The sequence below is a fragment of the Rhinoderma darwinii genome, chromosome 7 (assembly GCF_050947455.1).
Source record: "Rhinoderma darwinii isolate aRhiDar2 chromosome 7, aRhiDar2.hap1, whole genome shotgun sequence".
NCBI classification, from domain to species: Eukaryota; Metazoa; Chordata; class Amphibia; order Anura; family Rhinodermatidae; genus Rhinoderma; species Rhinoderma darwinii.
This window is the reverse complement of record NC_134693.1, coordinates 92,641,625-92,662,646: the sequence shown is the minus strand read 5'-3', so window position 1 is coordinate 92,662,646 and position 21,022 is coordinate 92,641,625. Positions and strand designations below refer to the sequence as shown.

General features: G+C 41.5%; 1 protein-coding gene across 4 annotated transcripts in view; it reads left to right on the top strand.

Annotated features, from left to right (window-relative positions):
• PLA2G6 (phospholipase A2 group VI) overlaps positions 1–21,022 on the top strand; it is a 168,279-nt gene that overhangs the window by 35,461 nt on the left and 111,796 nt on the right. For all 4 annotated transcript variants that reach the window (XM_075833685.1, XM_075833682.1, XM_075833681.1 and 1 more), the window contains exons 2-3: positions 11,319–11,535; positions 17,495–17,710. In XM_075833685.1, the coding sequence (XP_075689800.1) occupies positions 11,327–11,535; positions 17,495–17,710 (425 nt within the window). In that variant the 5' untranslated portion in view covers positions 11,319–11,326. The remainder of the gene's footprint in view (positions 1–11,318; positions 11,536–17,494; positions 17,711–21,022) is intronic.

Below are 21,022 nucleotides of genomic sequence, written 5' to 3'. Positions count from 1 at the left end.
AAGGCATGTTTCTCTAATAAAATATATGGCAAAATTTCTTATATTCGCTTGTACTATTGATTCATGGAAAGTTTGTTAAAGTTAGCAACCATTTAGGGGTTAAATAATGCAAAGAGTGACCTGATTGGCTTCTGTCATGGAAAAACATTTGCTCCACCTTGGTTTGGAAACGCCATCTCCTGGCACTGGTAAAGACTGGAGTCTGTAGAATCTGCCACGGAAACCTTTTTTCAGGTCATGGTCTTTGTTGGTCTTGTAATCTGTCAGTCATCTTCATAGAGTGAAGTCTTATGATCCCTCAATTGCCTGTGGCAGGGTCCCTTGAGTCCCTATGGGGCAAACTTAATTTGCCCTGGTTCACACGCAAATTGATCATGACGTGTGTGAACCCAGCCTTAGGCCCCATGCACACGGCCGTGCCCGTAATCACGGCCTGTGAATGCGGGCATGGCCGGCTACTGACGGCCGCCCTCATTTTTGGGCCGTGCTCCCATACAAAGTATGGGAGCACGGCCCGTAAAACACGCAAAAACGGACATGCTCCATAATTCCCGGCACAGTTCTACGGCACGGACACCCTTCCGTAGCGATATGGAAAGGTATCCGCGGCCAATAGAACTGAATGGGTCCATAATTGCGTACCGTATTACGGTCCGCAATTACGGAGAACTTTCATGGTCGTGTGCATGGGGCCTTAAAGTAGCTCTGTCACCAGATTATAAGTGCCCTATCTCCTTCATAATGTGATCGACGCTGTAATGTAGATAACAGTGTTTTTTATTTTGAAAAGTTATGCACGATTTTAGATTTAGGCTAATTACTTTCTTACTAGACAACTGAGCGGGTTTTTACTTTTTTTTACTAACTGGGCGTTGAAAAGACTAATCCGCGTCATACACTTCTTTCCATTAATTTTCAGCAGTACTTGCAACACGTGAGATCACGCTGTACTGTCACATACACCCACATTAACTTTACCGAAGTGTCTAGAGAGTGAATAGACATTGCCTCCAGTCAGGACGCGATGTCTATTCACACTCCCAACACTTCGGTAAAGTTTCTGTGAATGGCAGCACGGCGTGGTCTCGCGAGATCACTCCGTGCTGTGTGAGTAAGTCCCCAATAAACTTTACCGAAGTGTCGGGAGTGCGAATAGACATCGCGGCCTGGCTGAAAGTGATGTCTATTCACTCTCAAGTCACTTCGGTAAAGTTAATATCGGAGTATGTGACTGCACAGCGTGATCTCGGGAGATCACGCTGTTGCGAGTACTGCTAAAAATTAATGGAGAGAAGTGTATGACGCTGATTGGTCAACGTCATACACTTCTCTTTAGAACGCCCATTTGGTAAAAAAAGAGTAAAAACACGCCCGGTTGTCTATGTATGGATACATCATAGAAATCTAGTGCTTCCCGCATTTTGCCATATCCATACGACAAATGGTGGACACCAGCTCAGAAATTGCCGGGGTGCCAGTGGCTGCAAAGGCAACCGGGGGCCTAATACTAGCCTCCTGATATGCCTAGTACGGAAGCCTTTAAAGGCTTCCATAACCGCCGGCAAGATGGCACCGGCTCAGGAGCTGAGGCAGCGTCATCAGCGGTGGATGTCAGCTGCATGTTACATCTGACATCCACCTGTAACGGTAGCAATCTGAGCTAGCTCTGAATCTTGCCATTAACCCTTTCGATGCAGCGATCGAATCGGCTTCCTGTATGTGAATGACTGACAGATCTAATACATTGCACTACATAGGTAGTGCAATGTATTAGAAAAAATATCTGACAGTTGGACCTTCAAGTCCCCTAGTGGGACTAAAGAAAAGTGTAAAAAAAAAAAAAGTGAAAAAATGTTGTAAAAACTAATACGTTTCAAGTAATAAAATAAAACACAATCGCCCTTTTTCCCTTATCAAGTCATTTATTATTGGAAAAATAAATAAACCATACATATTTGGTATCGTTGCATCCGTAACGGCCTGAACGATAAAAAATATTGTTGTTTATTCCATGCGGTGAACGGCGTAAAAAAACCTGTAAAAAACAATGCCAGAATTTCTGTTTTTTGGTCACTTTGCCCTACAAAAATTGGAATAAAAATGATCAAAAAAAGTCGCATGTATCCATTAATGGTACCTATAAAAACCTATAGCTCGTCTCACAAAAAACAAGCCATCATACTGCTCCGTCGATGAAAAAATGAAAAAGTTATGGTTCTCACAGCACTGGCGAAAGAAAAAATACATTATTTTTACAAAAGTAATTTTATTGTGCAAAAGTTGTAAAACCTAAAGTGCTATAAATTTAGGTATTGCTGGAATCGTACTGACCCTCAGAATAAAGTTAACATGTAGTTTATAACGCATGGTGAACGCTGTATAAAAAAAACTGTGCCAGAATTACAGTTTAAGGACACCATTTATCAGTGCGACACTGGCCTGTGCATAAAGGATTGCTTCACAGTGTAACACACACCTATGGATTAGTTTTGTTTTGTTTTGTTACCCCATTATTATACCACCTGACTATGCCCCTGATATACTCCACCCAGTTTACATGTACCCATATATAAAAACTGAAATACCAGTAAAACTCCAAACAAAACTACTACCAAGCAAAGTCCACGCTCCAAAAGCCAAATGGTGCTCCCTCCCTTCTGAGCCCTACAGTGTGCCCAAACGGCTGTTTACTTCCACATATATGGCATCGCCATACCCGGGAGAACCCTTTTAAGAATTTTTGGGGTGTGTGTCTCCAGTGACTTCCACTGAAATGGCATATCTAGGGAAAAATGTTAATTTTTACTTTGCACCATCTGCAGTGCAATAATTTATTGAAAAGACCTGTGGGCTTAGTAAATGCCTTGAGTGGTGTAGTTTCCAAAATGGGGTCACTTCCCGAGGGGTTTCTTTTATTATTTCACATCAGAGCCACTGCAATTGTGAACCAATACTTTGTCAATTGCCATATTAGGCCTCAACTTCGCATGGTACTCTTTCCCTCCTGAGCCTGGTCGAATGTCCAGGCAAAAGATTAGGGCTACATGTAGGGTGATTCTAAAACCGGGGAACACAGCATAATAATTAGAGAGCTGTCTTGTTATGGTGGCACAAGCTGGGAACCACATATTGGCATATGTATGGAAAGAAATCCAATTTTCACTCTGCAACATCGAGTGCATACTAATTTCCACTAGGGATGCACGATGCATCGAAACTTCGATACTGTGCATCCCCAAACGGTTCGATACCGTTATTTCATGTATTTCCATATGAAGCTTTGCGGTCGCACAGCTCAGTATTGTAACACATGAATGTATGAGATCGGGGCTTCGGCTGTATAATACAGTCATTGTACCGCTCCTGAGTCCTGACAAGTGCGCACCGTCAGGATGATGCAATGCGGCCAGCGCTTCACTATTGATTGCCGGCACTGAAGACCGAACATGGAGGGCGCACTGCAAAACACCCCCAAGTTCTGTCTTCAGTGCCTGAACCGCCACTCATTAGTGCAGTGCCGGCCGCATCACCTCATGCTGACCGCCCACTTGTTGTCAGGCGTGGGGCAATGGCTGTATTACGCAGCTGCAACCCCGCTCTATAACGGCGGAGATCAGAGAAACCTCCCATCTCCGCCGATATTCTTCTGAATGCTGCGATCAAAGCTGACTGCAGCATTCAGGGGAAAATGAGAAGGGGGGGATGCCCCTTGGATCGCATCACAGGAATCCCTGTGAGGCGATTGAGGGACATACCATATATGGCCAGACAGCCCAGGGTCCATTGAAAGACCCCAGGGCTGTCTGACCATATTTCCTGTTAGGGCATACTTAGGTATGTCCTAACAACTGCCTGTTTACTATCCATACACAGGCTAATGTACTGGCATATAGATATATGGCAGTACATTAAAGTTTAAAAATAAAGTAAAAACAAAGTAATGTTAAATAAAAAAAATAAATACACATACACCTTTTTTACAATAAACATTAAAATAAGTCTCAATACATAAAATATACACATTCATATTGGCGCGGCCGTAATAACCTGCACAACAATTTTTTAGCGTTATTTATGATGTGTACGCTGTAAAAAAATAAACTGCTTTCTTTCACTTATTGTGTGGTGTGATGAATTTAACCTCCATGTGCCTCACATTAATAGTAGTTAACCCCATCATGTACCTTACACATTAACACATTATGTCTGAGAAACATCATGGGGTTAATTACTATTAATGTGAGGCACATTCAAAATTCATCACACCACGTGCCTCACATCAGAAAATGGAAGAACTTCTTTTTTTTTTATTATTACTGTTGGCAAAGTATCGTTTTGGTATCGAATTCGCAATGCTATACAAAATATCGGTATCGAAGTCCAAATCCTCGTATCGTGACATCCCTAGTTTCCACTGTACTGGTACATTAGGGGCTTTGCAAATGTGACATGGTATCAAGAAACCAAACCAGAAAATCTGTGCTCCTAAAGCGAAATGGCGCTCGTTCTCCTCTGATCCTTGCCGTGTGCCCAAACAGCAGTTTATGACCATATATGGGGTATTTCCGTACTCCAGTGAAGTTGCTTTACAAATGTTGGGGTTCTTTTTTTTCCCTTCATTTGTTGAGAAAATGAAACATTTTGAGCTTAAAGAGGCTCTGTCACCACATTAGAAGTACCCTATTTCCTACATAATGTGATAGGTGCTGTAATGTAGATAACAACAGTGTTTTTAATTTTGAAAAACTATAAATTTTGAGCTAGTTCTGCACAATTTTAGATTTATGCTAATTCGTTTCTTAATAGACAACTGGGCGTGTTCTTACTTTTTTACCAACAGGGTGTTGTAAAGAGAAGTGTATGACCCTGACTAATCAGCGTCATACACCTCTCTCCATTCATTTTTAGCAGTACCCTCAACACAGCGTGATCTCGCGAGATCACACTGTGCAGTCACATACTCCCATATTAACATTACCGAAGTGTAATATACTCCCATATTAACGGGAGTGAATAGACATCACCTCCAGCCAGGACGCGATGTCTATTCATCACTCCCGACACTTCGGTGATTTTTCTGTGAATGACAGCTCATAGAAACTTTCCCGAAGAGTCTGGAGTGTGAATAGACATCGCATCCTGGCTGGAGGTTATGTCTATTCACTCCCGAGACACTTCGGTAAATTTAATATGGAAGTATGTGACTGCACAGCGTGATCTCGCGAGTACTGCTAAAAATTAATGAAGAGAAGTGTGTCACGCTGATTGGTCAGCGTCATACATTTGTCTTTACAAGGCCCAGTTGGTAAAAAAGTAAAAACACGCCCAGTTTTCTATTAAGAAACTAATTAGCATAAATCTAAAATTGTGCATAACTTGCTCAAAATTGATCGTTTTAAAAAAAAATCACATTATGTAGGAGGCAGGGCACTTATAATGTGGTGACCGAGCCTCTTTAAGCCGTTAAGGACGCAGCCAAGTTTGGGCCTTAAGCCCATTTTTCAAATCTGACATATTTCACTTTATGTGGTAATAACGTTGGAATGCTTAAACCTATCCAAACGATTCTGAGATTGTTTTCTCGTGAGACATTGGGCTTTATGTTAGTGGAAAAATTTGGTCGATATATTCAGTGTTTATTTGTAAAAAATTGCAAAATTTAGAGAAAATTGCATTTTTATGAATTTAAATGCATCTGCTTGTAAAACAGATGTTTATACCACCAAAAATAGTTACTAGTTCACATTTCCCATATGTCTACTTTAGATTGACATCGTTTTTTGAACATTATTTTATTTTTTTTAGACGTTACAAGGCTTAGAACATAAACAGCAATTTCTCATATTTTTAAGAAAATGTCAAAAGCCTTTTTTTTTTTTAAGGTACCTGTTCAGTTCTGAAGTGGCTTTGAGGGGCCTATATATTAGAAACCCCCATAAAACACACCATTTTAAAAACGAGACCCCCTCAAAGTATTCAAAACGGCATTTAGAAGTTTTTTTTAACCCTTTTGGCATTTCACAGGAATTAAAGCAAAGTGGAGGTGAAATTTGCAAATTTCATTTTTCTTGCTGAATTTTAACTTTATTCAATTTTTTTTACCAGAGAAACACTACTAAATATGTATTGTCCAGATTCTGCAGTTTTTATAAATGTCCCACATGTGGCTCTAGTGTGCTCGTGGACTAAAACACAGGCCTCAGAAGAAATGAGGCACCGAGTGCATTTTGGGGCCTCTTTTTTTATTAGAATGTATTATAGGCAGCATGCCAGGTTTGAAGAGGTGTTGAGGTGCCAAAACAGTAGGAATCCCACAACAGTGAACCCATTTTGGAAACTGCACCCCTCAAGGAATTAATTTATGGTTGTTGTTACCATTTTGACCCCACAGTTTTTTCACAGCGCGTATTTGAATTGGGCTGTGAAATTAAAAAAAATGACATTTTTTCCAATAAGATGTCATTTTTTTAATCAAAATTTCTTATTTTCACAGGGAACAAAATGTTGCCCAATTGTCCTGAGTGCGGCAATACTCCATTTGTGGTGATAAACTGCCATTTGGGCCCATGGGAGGGATCAGAATTAAAGGAACGCTATGTGTTCTTTGGAGTCCAGATTTTGCTGGATTGGTTTTCGGGTGCCATGTCGCATTTGCAGAGCCCCAGAGGTATCCATGCAATGGAAACCCACCAGAAGTCACCCCATTTTGGAAACTACACCCCTCAAGAAATTCACTTATGGGTGTTGTGAGCATTTAGACCCCACAGTTTTTTCACAGAATTTATTTAAATTGGGCTGTGAATTTACAAAAATGTAATTTTTTTTTCCCAATAAGATGTAATTTTGGCTCAAAATTTCTTATTTTCACAAGGAGTAAAATACCCCATTTTGTTGCCCAATTTGTCCTGAGTGCGGCAATACCCCATTTGTGGTGATAAACTGCAGTTTGGACCCATGGGAGGGCTCAGAACTAAAGGACCACCATTTGGCCTACTAGGGATTTTCTGGTGCTAAGTCGTGTATGCAGAAGCCCCTGAGGTACCAGTACAGTTGAAACCCCCGAGAAGTGACCCAGTTTTAAAAACGACACCCCTTAAGACATTCATCTAGAGGTGTAGTGAGCATTTTGACCCTACAGGTATTGTGTTAATGATAATGCGCAGCAGATGGTGCAGAGTGAGATTTTCAATTTTTTATATATCTATGCCACTTCAGTGTCCGATATATTGTGCCCAGCATGTGCCACCAGAGATATACACCCCATAAGCTGTAATGTGGGTTCTCTCGGGTACGGCAATACCCTACATGTGGCTGTTATCAGCTGCCTGGACACACAGCAGGGCTCAGAAGGGAAAGATGAGTGGGATAAGCTGTGCGGAGTGCATCAGTGTAAGTAAAACTGGGGTAGATTGAAAATTAAGGGATGTATGATAAATTTTAAAACTCTTTCATATAGAGCCCTGGTTTTTCGGGACACGTGTCACATTGATATATTTTATCCTACCTTATAGCAGACTTTGCACCTCTTTTGACTTTTTCCCTTCTTGCCAGTTTGGGGAACTTCCCCTGGAAAGTGTTGCCGCCCTGGTACGATGCGTGTGGCCCCGCTTCCAGAAGTACTGAGTGCCCCACCTTCTTGGTCCCTAAAGATTAGGTTCTCGATAACCACCTCCTGAAATTCCAGGAAAGTTCCCGTCTGGCCTGCACATCGACGTAGCACGTACGCATTGTACAATGCCATCTGTATGATGTGCAAAACCAACTTCTTATACCACACCGTATGGCGCTGTAGGGCTTCAGGACTTGATCTAACAAGTCCACCCCTCCCATGTACCTATTGCAGTCCAGGATGCAGTCTGGTTTGGGGATCTCTGTACTGGTACCTCGAACAGGTACATGGGTACTGGTGTCGCATCCCTCTTGTCCTTGTACTTGATACACAATATATCGCTGCTGGATTGTGCCCAGCTCTCACCACCTCTCAGATTTCTTCTAGCAGTGCCGCATGCCGTAACACTTCTGGAAGCGAGGCACTTGGAGTGGGACGCTGGTATAAAAATTATTCAGGTACAATTGGTAACTCTGGTCCAGCAGTGGGTGCACCAAATCTCTCACAATTTTTGTGTTAATTGCTAGTGGGGGGGGGGGGGGGGGGTGGCATTCTGGGAGCGGAATATTGGTGTCCTTTCCTTCATATATACTAAATTTGTAGGTATACCCTGATGCACTCTCGCACAGCTCATACATCATCATGCCATACCTTGCCCTCTTAGGCTATGTTCACACAGAGTTTTTTGCAGGCGGATTTTCTGCCTCAAAATTCCGTTTGGAAGTTTGAGGCAGATTTTCCTCTCCCTGCACGCCGATTTGAGCGCCGCGGGCAAAAAACGCCACTAAATACACTTTCTCTGTCTCCCATGTCAATGAGGTTAGAGGCGTAAACGTAAACACCTGAAGATAGGGCATGTCCCTTCTTTCTCTCGCGAGACGGTTTTACCGCTCACGGGAAAAAGACGCCTCCGCCTCCCATTGAAATCAATAGGAGACATTTTTGGGCCGTTTTTGACGAGTTTTGCGGCGCAGTTTCCGCGTCAAAAAACTCTGTGTGAACGTAGCCTTACTCGGCAGGTACTGGCGGAATTAAAGCCTCCCCTTAAAATGTACCAAGGACTCATCAATAGAAATACAATTTTCGTGGGTGTATGCTTTGGAAAACCGGGCACTGAAATAGTCTAATAGGGGTCTCCGTTTTCCGGAATTTAAAGCAAAGTAGAGGGGAAATTTACATTTTTTTTTTGTCAGAAAATCCTATTTATTCCATTTTTTTTCTGTAAAACAGAAGGTTTTACCCGAGAAACGCAACAAAATACTTATTGCCCAGATTCTCCAGTTTTGAGAAATATCCCACATGTGGCTCTAGTGTGTGATAATGAACTGAAGCACCGGCCTCCGAAGCAAAGGAGCACCTAGAGGATTATGAGGCCTCCTTTTTATTAGGTACCATGTCCGGTTTGAAGAGGTCTTGTGGTGCCAAAACAGTGGAAACCCCCCAAAAGTGACCCCATTTTGGAAACTAGACCCCTTGAGGAATTCATTGTAGTTTTCATGTGGTGCATGCAACTTTTTGATCAGTTTTTATTCTATTTTTAAGAGACATAACCAAAAAATTGTGATTCTGGTACGGTTTATTATTATTTTCTTTTACGGCGTTTGTCGCGCGGGATAAATAATGAAATACTTTTGTAGTTCAGGCCGTTACGGATGCGGCGATACCTATTATGTGTAGTTTATTTTGTTTATTTTTATTAATAATAAAAGACTGATCAGGGAAAAGGGGGGATTTTTACTTTTGTTACTTTATTACTTTGTCCCACTAGTGTACTTGAGGGCAGGAGGCCCTGATCGCTATTGTGGCCATTATTAGGCATCCGCTTGCCATAGCCACCATCGCCGGCCGCTATCGTGTAGCAGGCCGACTATGTTAGTTTAACCCCTAAGAAGCCGCGATCGCTATTGAACGCGGCTTCCAAGGGGTTAATCAGCGGGGACAAAGCGGTCGGTCCCTGCTGAAGGAGCTGCAGCAACTTCTGTACGAGACAGCAGCTGTCACAGCCCCAGCATGTGTCGGGAAGACGGCCGAAATTGCTGTTCCTCCCGCGACGTACTATTCTGTCGCTGAGCGCGAACGATGCACTTAGCACGATGGAATAGTACATCGCTGAGCGCGAAGGGGTTAAGCTTTGTCTTATTGAAGAAAAAGGATTGTTTTTATTTTCACTTCCCAATTCTGATACAATCTATGAAACACCTGCGGTGTCAAAATGCTCACTGTGACCCTAGATGAATTTCTCAAGGGGTGTAGTTTCCTAAATGGAGTCACTTTTTGGGTGTTTTCATTTTTTTGGTACCTCAGGGGCTTTGCAAATGTGACATGGCCTCCGCAAACCATTCCTGCTAAATTTGAGCTCCAAAAGCCAAATGGCGCTTTTTCCCTTCTAAGCTCTGCTGTGTGTCCAAACAGCCATTTATGACCACTTGTGGGGTATTGTTTTACTCGGCAGAAATTGTTTCTACTAATGTTGCGGTGCTTTTTCTTCTTTAGTCCTTGTGGATATGAGAAAAAATTAGCTATTTCTACATTTTCCTTGAAAAAAAAATTTTGATTTTAATTTTTACAGCCTAATTACAATACTTTCTGCTAAAAATCTGTGGGGTCAAAATGCTCATTATGCCCCTAGATATTTTTCCTTAAGGGGTGTAGTTTCCAAAATGGCGTCTCTTTTGTGGGATTTTCACTGTTTTGGCACCGCAAGAGCCCTTCAAACCTGACATGTGCATAAAATATATTGTAATAAAAAGGAGGCCCAAAATCCCTAAGGTACTCCTTTGCTTCAGTCCATTAGCACACTAGGGCCACATGTGGGATATTTCCTAAAACTGCAAAACCTGGCCAATAAATATTGTGTTGCGTTTCTCTAGTAAAATTTTCTGTGTTACAAAAAAAATGGATTAAAAATGAATTTCTGTAAAAAAAAAAAAAAAAAAATGTGTGAATTTCACCTCTACTTTGCTTTAATTCCTGTGAATCGTCTAAAGAGTTAAGAAACTTAAATGCTATTTTGAATACGTTGAGGGGTGAAGTTTTTAAAATGAGGTGACTTATTGGGGGTTTCTAATATATAAGGCCCTCAAAGCCACTTCACGACTGAACTGGCCCCTTTAAAAATAGCCTTTTTAAATTTTCTTGAAAATGTGAGAAATTGCTGCTAAAGTCCTAAGCCTTGTAACGTCCTAGAAAAATAAAAGGATGTTCAAAAAACTATGCCAATGTAAAGTAGACATATGGGGGATATTAATTAGCAACAATGTTGTGTGGTATAACTGCCTGTTTTACAAGCAGATACATCTAAATTTAGAAAAATGCTAATTTTTTAAATTTTTTGCTCAATTTTGGTGTTTTTCACAATTTGGAAAATGAGAAAACCGTCTCAAAATCGCTTGGATGGGAAAAAGCATTCCAAAGTTCTTACCACATAAAGTGAAAAATGTCAGATTTGAAAAATGAGGCTCTGTCAGGAAGGTCAAAAGTGGCTAAAGCGGGAAGGGTTATATGGGTACATTGTACCAGATTGACGGGTAGATTGAAATTCCAGATTGATGGGTATTCTCAGTTGAGAGATCCAATATCCGGTAAAATCACATACTAAATGTAGGAAGAAGCACTTATGAATCTGTTTTAATATGCCTTCTCATTTAACTATTAGAGATGCACCTCTTTTTCATTAATACCTATTTACCTCTGATAATTTTTTTTCCAGTGACTTCCATGGACCTCTTTGGAAAAATATTCAATACTGTGAGCACAGTGAGCAACCTGTTTACAAATCCTTATCGAGTGCGAGAGGTGCCTCTTTTGGACTATGTTGGCTGCCATCGAATTAAGGAAGATGGGCGTGTCTTACTTTACAAGAGCAAGAATGCTAAATTATGGGAATGTGTCTTAGTAAATCCACTGACTCCACAAAATGCCTTTCGGTTAGTGTCTACTTGACTTTCTTCAGAGCAGCTCACTAAACTGTTATGTTTGTTGGCACTTGAAAATGAAATTAGAAACTAAAAGTACATTAAAGCAACCCTTCAGTCCCCCCAAAAATGTGACTTTACATTGGAATTGTATAGTCCATTCACCTGCTGCCTCGCTCCTGAATGATCCGGCATCTGTTAATGTGTTCCTGTCCCCCGTTTTCCGCTCTCAAAGATGAGCGTCTAGTAAGATGTCTGTAACCAAGTAGGTCTCCTTGAAGAAATTAATTTTCTCTTAAAAGAGTTTTCCATAGACAGCTGTTTTGAAGGGGCCATGGCATCCACGTGAAATTAAAGGAAAAACTATTATGCCTAAGGCACAATAAAGACCCTAATTTCCAGCTACCTAAATGATAGTGTTAAATGAAACTAAAATATAACTTTTAACGACTTAAATAAAACACTTCCAAATAGGACATATAACACACATGTTTAAAAGTAGCCAATGTTAGCTAGCAGGGTGTAGTGAATCTGAATACGTTGCTAGAATATATTAAGTGCATAGGTGTATTGGTGCATCAGCCAGCAGCTGCAGTACGCTGTGCTAGCACCAAGCAACTATAGGATCTCAAGTACAACTGCTAGACTAACAAAGAAATTAAAAGCAAAGCAGCCCCCCCGACATGTTTCGCTACAAATGTAGCGTTTTCAGGGGTATAATGGGGCTAGTGATGACGTTCTCGCAAGAGATCACAGTCTTTTCCTTGTCTGCCGAGAGAGTGCGCGCACATGGGCGCTCTCCTCTCTCCAGCTCTTGCACAATCCGCAGCAGTGACAGTGTCTGCCGAGAGCTGAAGAGTGAGAGCGCGTGCGCGCACACGCTCTCCTCTCTCCAGATCTTGCTGTGATACTGTCCGTAGCTGATTGGACAGTGTTACAGCCATGTTACACGCCCTCTTGCCATTACACGCCCCATTGACCGTTCAGGGGGTTATTTAAATATCGAGCACCAAATATAATGGCACCGATCTCTAAATAACGGGGTAACGGGGGAGGGTAGAAAAAAAATGTAAAGTGACCCAGGGTTTGTGCAGCCCTGCCCATTACATGCTGTACTCAGCTACACATGTATGGGCAGATGAAAGGTTCTCTTTAAGCCCATTAGGGCTCAATTTTTTTTGTCTATGAATACACTGTGCTTCCTCCTGCAACAGTTTTCTGGCCAAATTACCAGCTTTTAAGCCCGGATTGAGTTGGGTAATGCCCCAGAAGTGGAGAGTACTACTGTTGCCATTATGAATATACCTAATATGTCTTGAAAGAGGCGTACCTTCTGTGGTATTAATGGTACTGAAGTGAATAGAGATCCTTCTCAATTGCTGAACAGTCTTACCCACATACAATTTCGGACACTGGCATCTAGCAGCATACAAAAATCCACTGCTCTGACCGTTGATAAATTGTCTGATGGTAAAAGATTTACCATTGGGAGGATTACAAAAGCTCTTCATAGTGGGCATGAAGGGACAGAAAGAACACCTGCCACATGGATGGGAGCCATGTATGGGAGGTGGGTGCCAAGTATTTCATGAGATTGATGGTTTGGAGTTGCGGCTATGTACCAGAAATTCTCTGAGGTTCCTACCTCTAGGGTAGGTAACATTGGGGGTGGTGGAAATAACATCACTAAGATCAAGGTTAGCTTGTATGATAGGCTAGTGTTTTTGTAAGATGTTAAAAATTTGAGAGGAACTGTTAAGGATCTGCCAGGCACAGCTTCTGTATCCACGCCCATAGGTAAAGAGTCTGCACCTGCTTCTATGTCTGTGAGACTGACTCCATCTTCCACCACTCAGGATGGCAGGCTTAGGAGTGGGAGAGCCTATCACAGCCTGGCCAGACGGAGCTAGCTCCCGCCCTCTGTCTATTTATACCTGCCTTTCCTGTTCCTCCTTGCTTGTGATTCTTCTCGTTTTGTTTCCTGGCCCTGCTGCAGCTTCTTGAACCATTTGACCCTGCTTCATATTGACCCTGGCTTACTGACTACTCTCCTGCTCTGCGTTTGGTACCTCGTACACTCCTGGTTTGACTCGGCTTGTTCACTTCTCTCCTGCTCTGCGTTTAGTACCTCGTACACTCCTGGTTTGACTCGGCTCGTTCACCACTCTTGTTGCTCACAGTGTTGCCGTGGGCAACTGCCCCTTTTCCCTTGCTTCTGTGTACCCTTGTCTGTTTGTCTGTCATGCACTTATTGAGCGTAGGGACCGTCTCCCAGTTGTACCCCGTCGCCTAGGGCGGGTCGTTGCAAGTAGGCAGGGACTGAGTGGCGGGTAGATTAGGGCTCACTTGTCTGTTTCCTTACCCCCATCATTACAGGAACAGATGTCAAAATTCCCTATACATCTAACGGAAGATGGAAATTTTTTAGATATACTGGTCTTGTCATAAAGCAGGTCTCATCTCGTAGTCGCCCTAGCTCTTGCATAGGCCCTGTGTAGAGTCTTTTTAGGGTACCCACATGCTATAAATTTTTTATATAGCCTGTCACACTCCGATTGAAAAGTGTGGTCGTCTGAGCAGTTTCTTCTAGCTCTAAGGTATTGCCCAATCGGGATGCCTTTCTTAAGTGCAGGGGGATCAAAGCTCCCCCAATGCAAAAAGCTGTTGGTAGCAGTTGCCTTCCGAAATATCTTTGTTTGGACACTGCCACCAGTATCCAAGGAGTTTTTTAAGTCAAGAAAATTTATTTCTATGTCAAGTATCTTATGAGTAAATTTCATCCCAATAATATTATCATTGCGAATGTCCATAAAGTCTGAAAAGAGACTTGTTGCCAAAGCAAAAAATAAGAATATCATCAATATACCTCCGCCCAAAATAAAATGTTACGTGAAAAAAAGCTAATTATCAGTGAAAAACGGAAGTGTCTTTCCACCACCCTAAAAATAAATTAGCATAAGTTGGTGCACAAACCGTGCCCATAGCAGTGCCTTTAAGTTGATGGTAAAAGCTTACCATCAAAAAGAAAATAATTGTGAGTGAGTAGAAATTTAAGAAGTGACAAAATAAGTCTATTGTGTGCCTGAAACTGAGTCCCCTTAGTGCTCAAAAAATGTATAGCATCAAGGCCAAAGTCTTGCTTAACATTAGTGTAGACGGACTCAACATCAATACTCGGTATCATGGTAGTAGATATAACATTTAATCTCCTGGATCCTGGTGAGAGTGTCCTTGGTGTCCAGCAAGAAAGAGGGCAAGGCTGTAAGAAAAGGTGAAAGGAGTTAATCTACACACATACTAATCCCTTGCATGAGATTGTCGTTACCAGAGACGATAGGTCTACCCAGTACAGGGTGAGAGCCCTTATGTATTTTCAGCAGTGCGTAAAAGGTCGAAAGAGTTGGGCTGGAATTAAACATCCGTTTAAACTCATCTGAGGAGATGTGCTCTTGTGATTTGGCTTCAATCAATGAGCAACGCAGCTCAGACAAGAAATAATCAGTAGGATTTTTGTCTAGGATGGTGTAAGTGGAGGTGTCATCCAATGGCCTATGGACCATAAAAACAGTCCACTCGAGCCATGATGACAATATTGCCCCCCTTATCAGATGGCTTTAGAATTATTTCTTTATTTTTACGGCGTTCAACTACAGGCACTTACTCCATTTTGCTAAGATTGCTAGAAACTTTGGCATTGTTAGATTGAAAGTGTAGCTTAACATTTGACAAACTTCAGACGTGTCCTAGTGACGTGTCAGAAGTTTGGATTGGTGGGGGTCCGAGCACTGAGACCCCCACCAATCTCTAGAATGAAGCATTCGTGTGAGCGGTCAGCCACTTCGTGTCTGTTCGGCTGTTTCCAGAAATAAATGTATCAGTGTACGGACTCGATAGAAAGTCTATGAAAAAGCCGAACAGACACGAAGCGGCTGAGCGCTCACACGAGCACTTTAGCTGCTTTGTTCTAGAGATTGGTGGGGGTCTCCGTGCTCGGACCCCCACCAATCCAAACTTCTTCTAAGATGTCACTATTACATGTCAGAAGTTTGTCGAACGTTTAACTACACTTTAAGTATACGTAGCTCCGCACTGACCATTTTGACAAAAATGTCAATATGTGCATATTGTGAAAATGGTGGTTTCATTAGTGACCTAGGTAGCAGAGATGAAAATGGGCCGGCAGCCATGTCGGCTCTGAATTCATGTTCGTTAGATAGATTTTCAAAATCACGAAGAGTCCAGAGTTCAACGCGATCCATAGACTCAGCATCAAAAGCTTTTAGCTTGAAGTGTTTTAGCAAAGCAAGTTTTCTTGCAATAGATTTATGCCCTTTGGGACATAAATTTATGGTGGCCACGCGAGCACTGCTTCCCCTTCATCGCTCAAACTGCTCAATATTGTTGAACTCTGAAACACTTGTAGCGGCGGTTCACAGAATTACAGCCTTCTCCCATTTATTTTACTTGAGCAGTAAAGGGAATAAAGGGGAAGCAGTGCTCGCATGAGCACCGAAGCTCCTTCTAAACATCTCATTGGCGGGTATGCTGAGAATCGAACCCCCACCGATCAGATATTGATGGCCGATTCTGAGGATAGACCATTAATTTTCTCCAGGAAATCTCTTTAAAACTGGAAATGTTAGGAGCAAGTTGACTGGTCTGTTGCAGTAAGGGTATCAAAATGGGTGCATCATGGGAGAGGTTCTGAAAACGGGAATGAGAGGATATAATAAGGAAAGATATAAATCATAAGTCTTTGGCTGATCGAAGAGCACAATTTGGTTTGGTAGATACAATGAAACATAGCCTGGAGTCCAGGCTTGTTAGCTTACAGAGTATTGCTTAAAGGGCTAAAACATTGATGGCCTACCATTACTATTGGCCATCAATGTTGGATACTTAGAGGTCTTTCTGGGACCTGCTGCCAATAATCAGAACGCGGCTAGCGCCGTTGCACTTTCAGTGTTTATCCAGGCACAGCGGCACATATGAATGTGTTTTTGCATGGTACTGCAGCTAAGCCCCATTCAAGTGCAGACCAGTTGCTAAGGTAATTATCGGACAACACCGTCTCGCCTACATAGGATCTTTGCATCGAGCATATGTGGAAGTCACGCTTTAAACTACATTTAAACATAAAAATAATGGTTATGATTCATTTGTTTCCAAGGGATTGTGACGTTCTTGCCTAGACTACATGTTCAAAAAGATAAAAAAAATATATTTTTTTTTAATGTTGATCAGATTTGATGGTACTTAATATTTTTCGTTAGCAGCATTTAAAATGAGCTCATCCATAACGGCATATACACCGCTAGCATCGATATTGTGTTTGACAATGATCATAATGATGGAAATTACCATCAGATACATGTGTAAGCAGGCCTTTACTGGATACAATTGTGGGAAAACTACCTTTGGTGAGAATTGTTAGGTCTTTAGCCTTTATGTAAACAAGAATGTTCTTATTCGCTGACAGAAAATGGAGAACTTGGAAATGGTGAGGGATTGAAACACAAACTATACTAGAAAACTGAAATGACAGCCCCAAAGAAATGAATGAAGCAGTGGCTGAGCATGCGCATCTACCGCTCCATTCCTATTGGGCTCCCAAGAACATTCTCATAATCGGTGTGGGTCCCAGCGGTCAGACCCCCACCGATCAGATATTGATCACCTATTCTGTGGATCGGTTATAAAAGGGTTTACCCATAATCATTATTTAAGATTTTTTACATACAAATAGAAAACAAACATCCAAGCACTTTTTTTTTTCAAGAGTAGGGTTCTGATAAATATAAGTCAAAGATCCGGTTTCACTACTATTGGGGTATCCCCCCCCCCCCCAGACCCGGCTTGCTGTTAAAAATAAATTTTCTTTGTGATATAACCCCCTTAACTCTTACTAGTCTGATTTTTATATTCTGTTCTGTTTTTACTAATAATTTTATTGGTTAAAATTTCCTTTCAGTCTATTTCAGTTGGATTCAGAGGCAGAAGCTTTACATCAGTTCCAGGAGTATGCGACCAAAATGCGTCCATTCTTTGAGAGCTCCAGACAGGGTCTTCGCCTGGAGACTCTCCAACTACTTACAGACTGTGTGCGTGGGCACCCCAACTGGTCTTTGGCGCACGTAGCAGTAGAGATGGGTCTTCGGGAGAGTTTTAAACACAACGGCTTTCTGAGGTGGGTAGAATATAATATGTGCCACTGTAACGGTTTTATGTTCACGAATATTTAAGTCGTTTTTGGTATTCCTTATTAGTGTCCATGCTGCTGTGAAGAGATACCATTAGACCATAGAGCTTTCAATATTATGTGCTTAATTATTTATAAATAGGTTGAAGCACAATATACATGGACTACATAGCCATCATTTATCAAATCCACCACATCTTCATTAAATTTATTTCACGTCTTTTTTTTTTTAGTGTAGAGAAATATTTTTTCTACCTGAAAGTAGTCCCATTCATAGTAAATAGAAGTAACAGAAGAAGCTGAATGAGGACACTTGGCTGTCTCAATGGAGGGAGACCGCTCTCCAATTCAGAACATGAACTTGGGGCTCCGCGTTCTCGACCACTGTGGGGGTCATAGTGGTCTGAATCCCTCTAAATTTTATAATTTGTCTGATTGACTGGTTATAAAAGTACAAAAAAGGTGTGGTGGGACAACCCCTTTAACCCCTTCCTGCAAAATTACGTGTCTGGTACATCGGCATTGCAAGAAACGTATTGCAATCCGACGTACCAGGCATGTCCTGAAGATGAAGCAGGTACAGGAGCTGTGCTTGCTTCATCTTCAGCGGGTCTCCGCTGTTATATACAGCTGACATCCCGCTGCAGCGGCGGCGATCACAGTTACCGCCGATCGCTGCCGTTTAACCCCTTAAATGCGGCAGTCAATAGCGACTGCTGCATTTACCATATTTTTCGGACTATAAGACGCAGTTTTTAGCAAGAATAAATCTTGCTAAAAAGTCCCTGTGTCTTATAGTCTGCAGTTAAGGGACCGGGCATCGCCGGGCACCATGACCGCTTCATTACTTCACCCCTTCCTGACCCATGACGTGCCGGCACATCATGGACCGAGGGGGGGGGGGTGATGTATGGAGCGGGCTAACGCGCTGAGCCCACTCCATACACTGCAGTTGTCCGCTTCTGCCCCCCGTCTAACGGCCAGGAACAGCAATTTCGCTGTTCCTGGCAGTTTAAAGGGGTTGTGCCATAAAATACATGTATCCCCTATCTACAGGATATGTGTGATCGATAAGGAGAATGGGGACCGAAAGTTACCAAGAGCGCTGCATGAGAAGCTTTGACTTCCGCGTTCTGTGTCCGGCAGCTTCATAGAGATCAATGGGATTCTTCTGCGCATGCGCGAGCTGCTCTCCATTGATCTCTCTGGAGCTGCGGAACAGATAAGCCGGACACAGAACCCGGAAGTCCAAGCTTTTCATGTAGCGCTCTGGGTGACTTTCGTCACAGGGGAGTTTTATGGCAAACCACTATTAACTAGTTAAATGCCGCGACGTTTATAGGGGTTTTTCTATGAAGGACATTTATGACATATCCTTTTGGATATGTCAAAAATGTCAGATAGATGCAGGTCTCACCTCTGGGACACGCACCTATCTCTAGAACGGGGCCCCCTAAACTCCATTCTAGCTTTCTATGCTCTCCGGGCCGCTTGGTTACATGTGGAGTTACTGAAACAGCGTAAAGTGGAACTAATAAAATGTGTAAAAATATATATATTCTAATTATGTTATATATATATAAAAATAAAAATCTTAAAAGCTACAAAAAAACAAAAACCTTTTCCCATTTTTCCCCAAGCACAATGTAAATAAAATAATTTCGTATCGCTGCGTCCATAAAAGTCCCATCTATTACAATATACAATTATTTTACTCGCACGGTGAGTTTAAAAATTGCAAACATCAAAATAATTTTTTTGGTCACATTAGCGCTTAAAAAATGAAATAATAAAAAGTGATCAAAAAAATCGTATGTACCAAGAAATGGTGCCAATAAAACTACAGCTCGTCCCACCAAAAAATAAGCCCTCACACCGCTCAATCGATGAAAAAAAATATAAAAAAAATTTGGCTCTCAGAATGTGGCGAAATAGAATAAATAATTTTTTAAGAAATTATTTTTTTCCTTTTTTCTGTTGTCTAAAACCTGGGTGCGTCTTATGGTTAGGTGCGCCTTATAGTCCGAAAAATACTGTAAGTGGTTGACAGAGGGAGTGGGCTCCCTCTGTATACACCCGCACCCCCTGCCGATGGTTGCTATGGCGACCAGGAAGCCTAGCAACGGCTTCATGGTTGGCCAGGTACAGAAGCCCAAGGCAGGACCTAATAAGCTTAACTGCCAGATGAAAACTGATAGTTACAATACACTGCACTACATACGTAGTGCAGTGTATTGTACAGGGAATCAGAAGATCAGATCTTCAAGTCCCCAAGAAGTTGTAAAAAAAAAAAGTGAAAACATTTAAAAAAAATGTTTATTATTTAAAACGTATTTATTTTTCTTAATTTCCTGATCAAGTCCTTTAAAAAAAAACCCCGATATATAATTGGTATCACTGCATTCGGCACGACCTGAACGATAAAAATATCACATTATTTTTACCGCATGGTGAACACCGTAAAAAAATGTGATAAACTATGACCGCATTTCTTTTTTTGGTCATCTTGTCTCAAAAAAAAATGGTACCCACAAAAACGACAATTCGTAATGCAGAAAACAAGCCCTCCCACAGCGATATGAACGAAAAAAAATAAAGTTATGGCTGTCCGGAAATGGCGACAATTAAACATATATTTTTTTTTAGTGTGAAAGTAGTAAAACGTAAAAAAATTATATCAATTTGGTATCGCTATAATCGTATCGACCCACAGAATAAAGTTAACATGATGTTTATACTGCATGGTGAACACTTTAAAAAAAGAAGAAACAAAACAGTGCTAGAATTGCTGTTTTTTGGTTTTCTAGTCTCTCAAAAAATGGAATAAAAAATAAATAAATCGCATGTGCGCCGAAATGGAACAAATAAAAATTGCAGCTCATTCCACAAAAAACAAGCCCTCACACAGCTCCGTCAACAGAAAAATAAAACGTTTTGACTCTCAAAACGCAATGATGTGAAATGATGGCCCAGACTAATTTTTTAGGTACAGTAGTTTTTCACTAAAAACTCCACATCATCATTCGCTAGACCCCCCAGGTGGTCCCCATAGATGCTGCAGAAATGAGGAAGCTTTAGGGCCTTGTGCTGCTTATAGGGCTAGTGAAGAAGTCAAAGATTAGGCAATAATGGAGCGCATATATTTTGTATAATACCCAAAAAACCTGGCCTGTGTATTAAAGATTAGTTCAAAGTGTACCACACCAATCCCATGGATTATTAATTTTAATATTCATTCATCCTTTTATAACATCAGCATATAATACCCTGATGTACTCCGCTCAGCTTACATATGCCCTG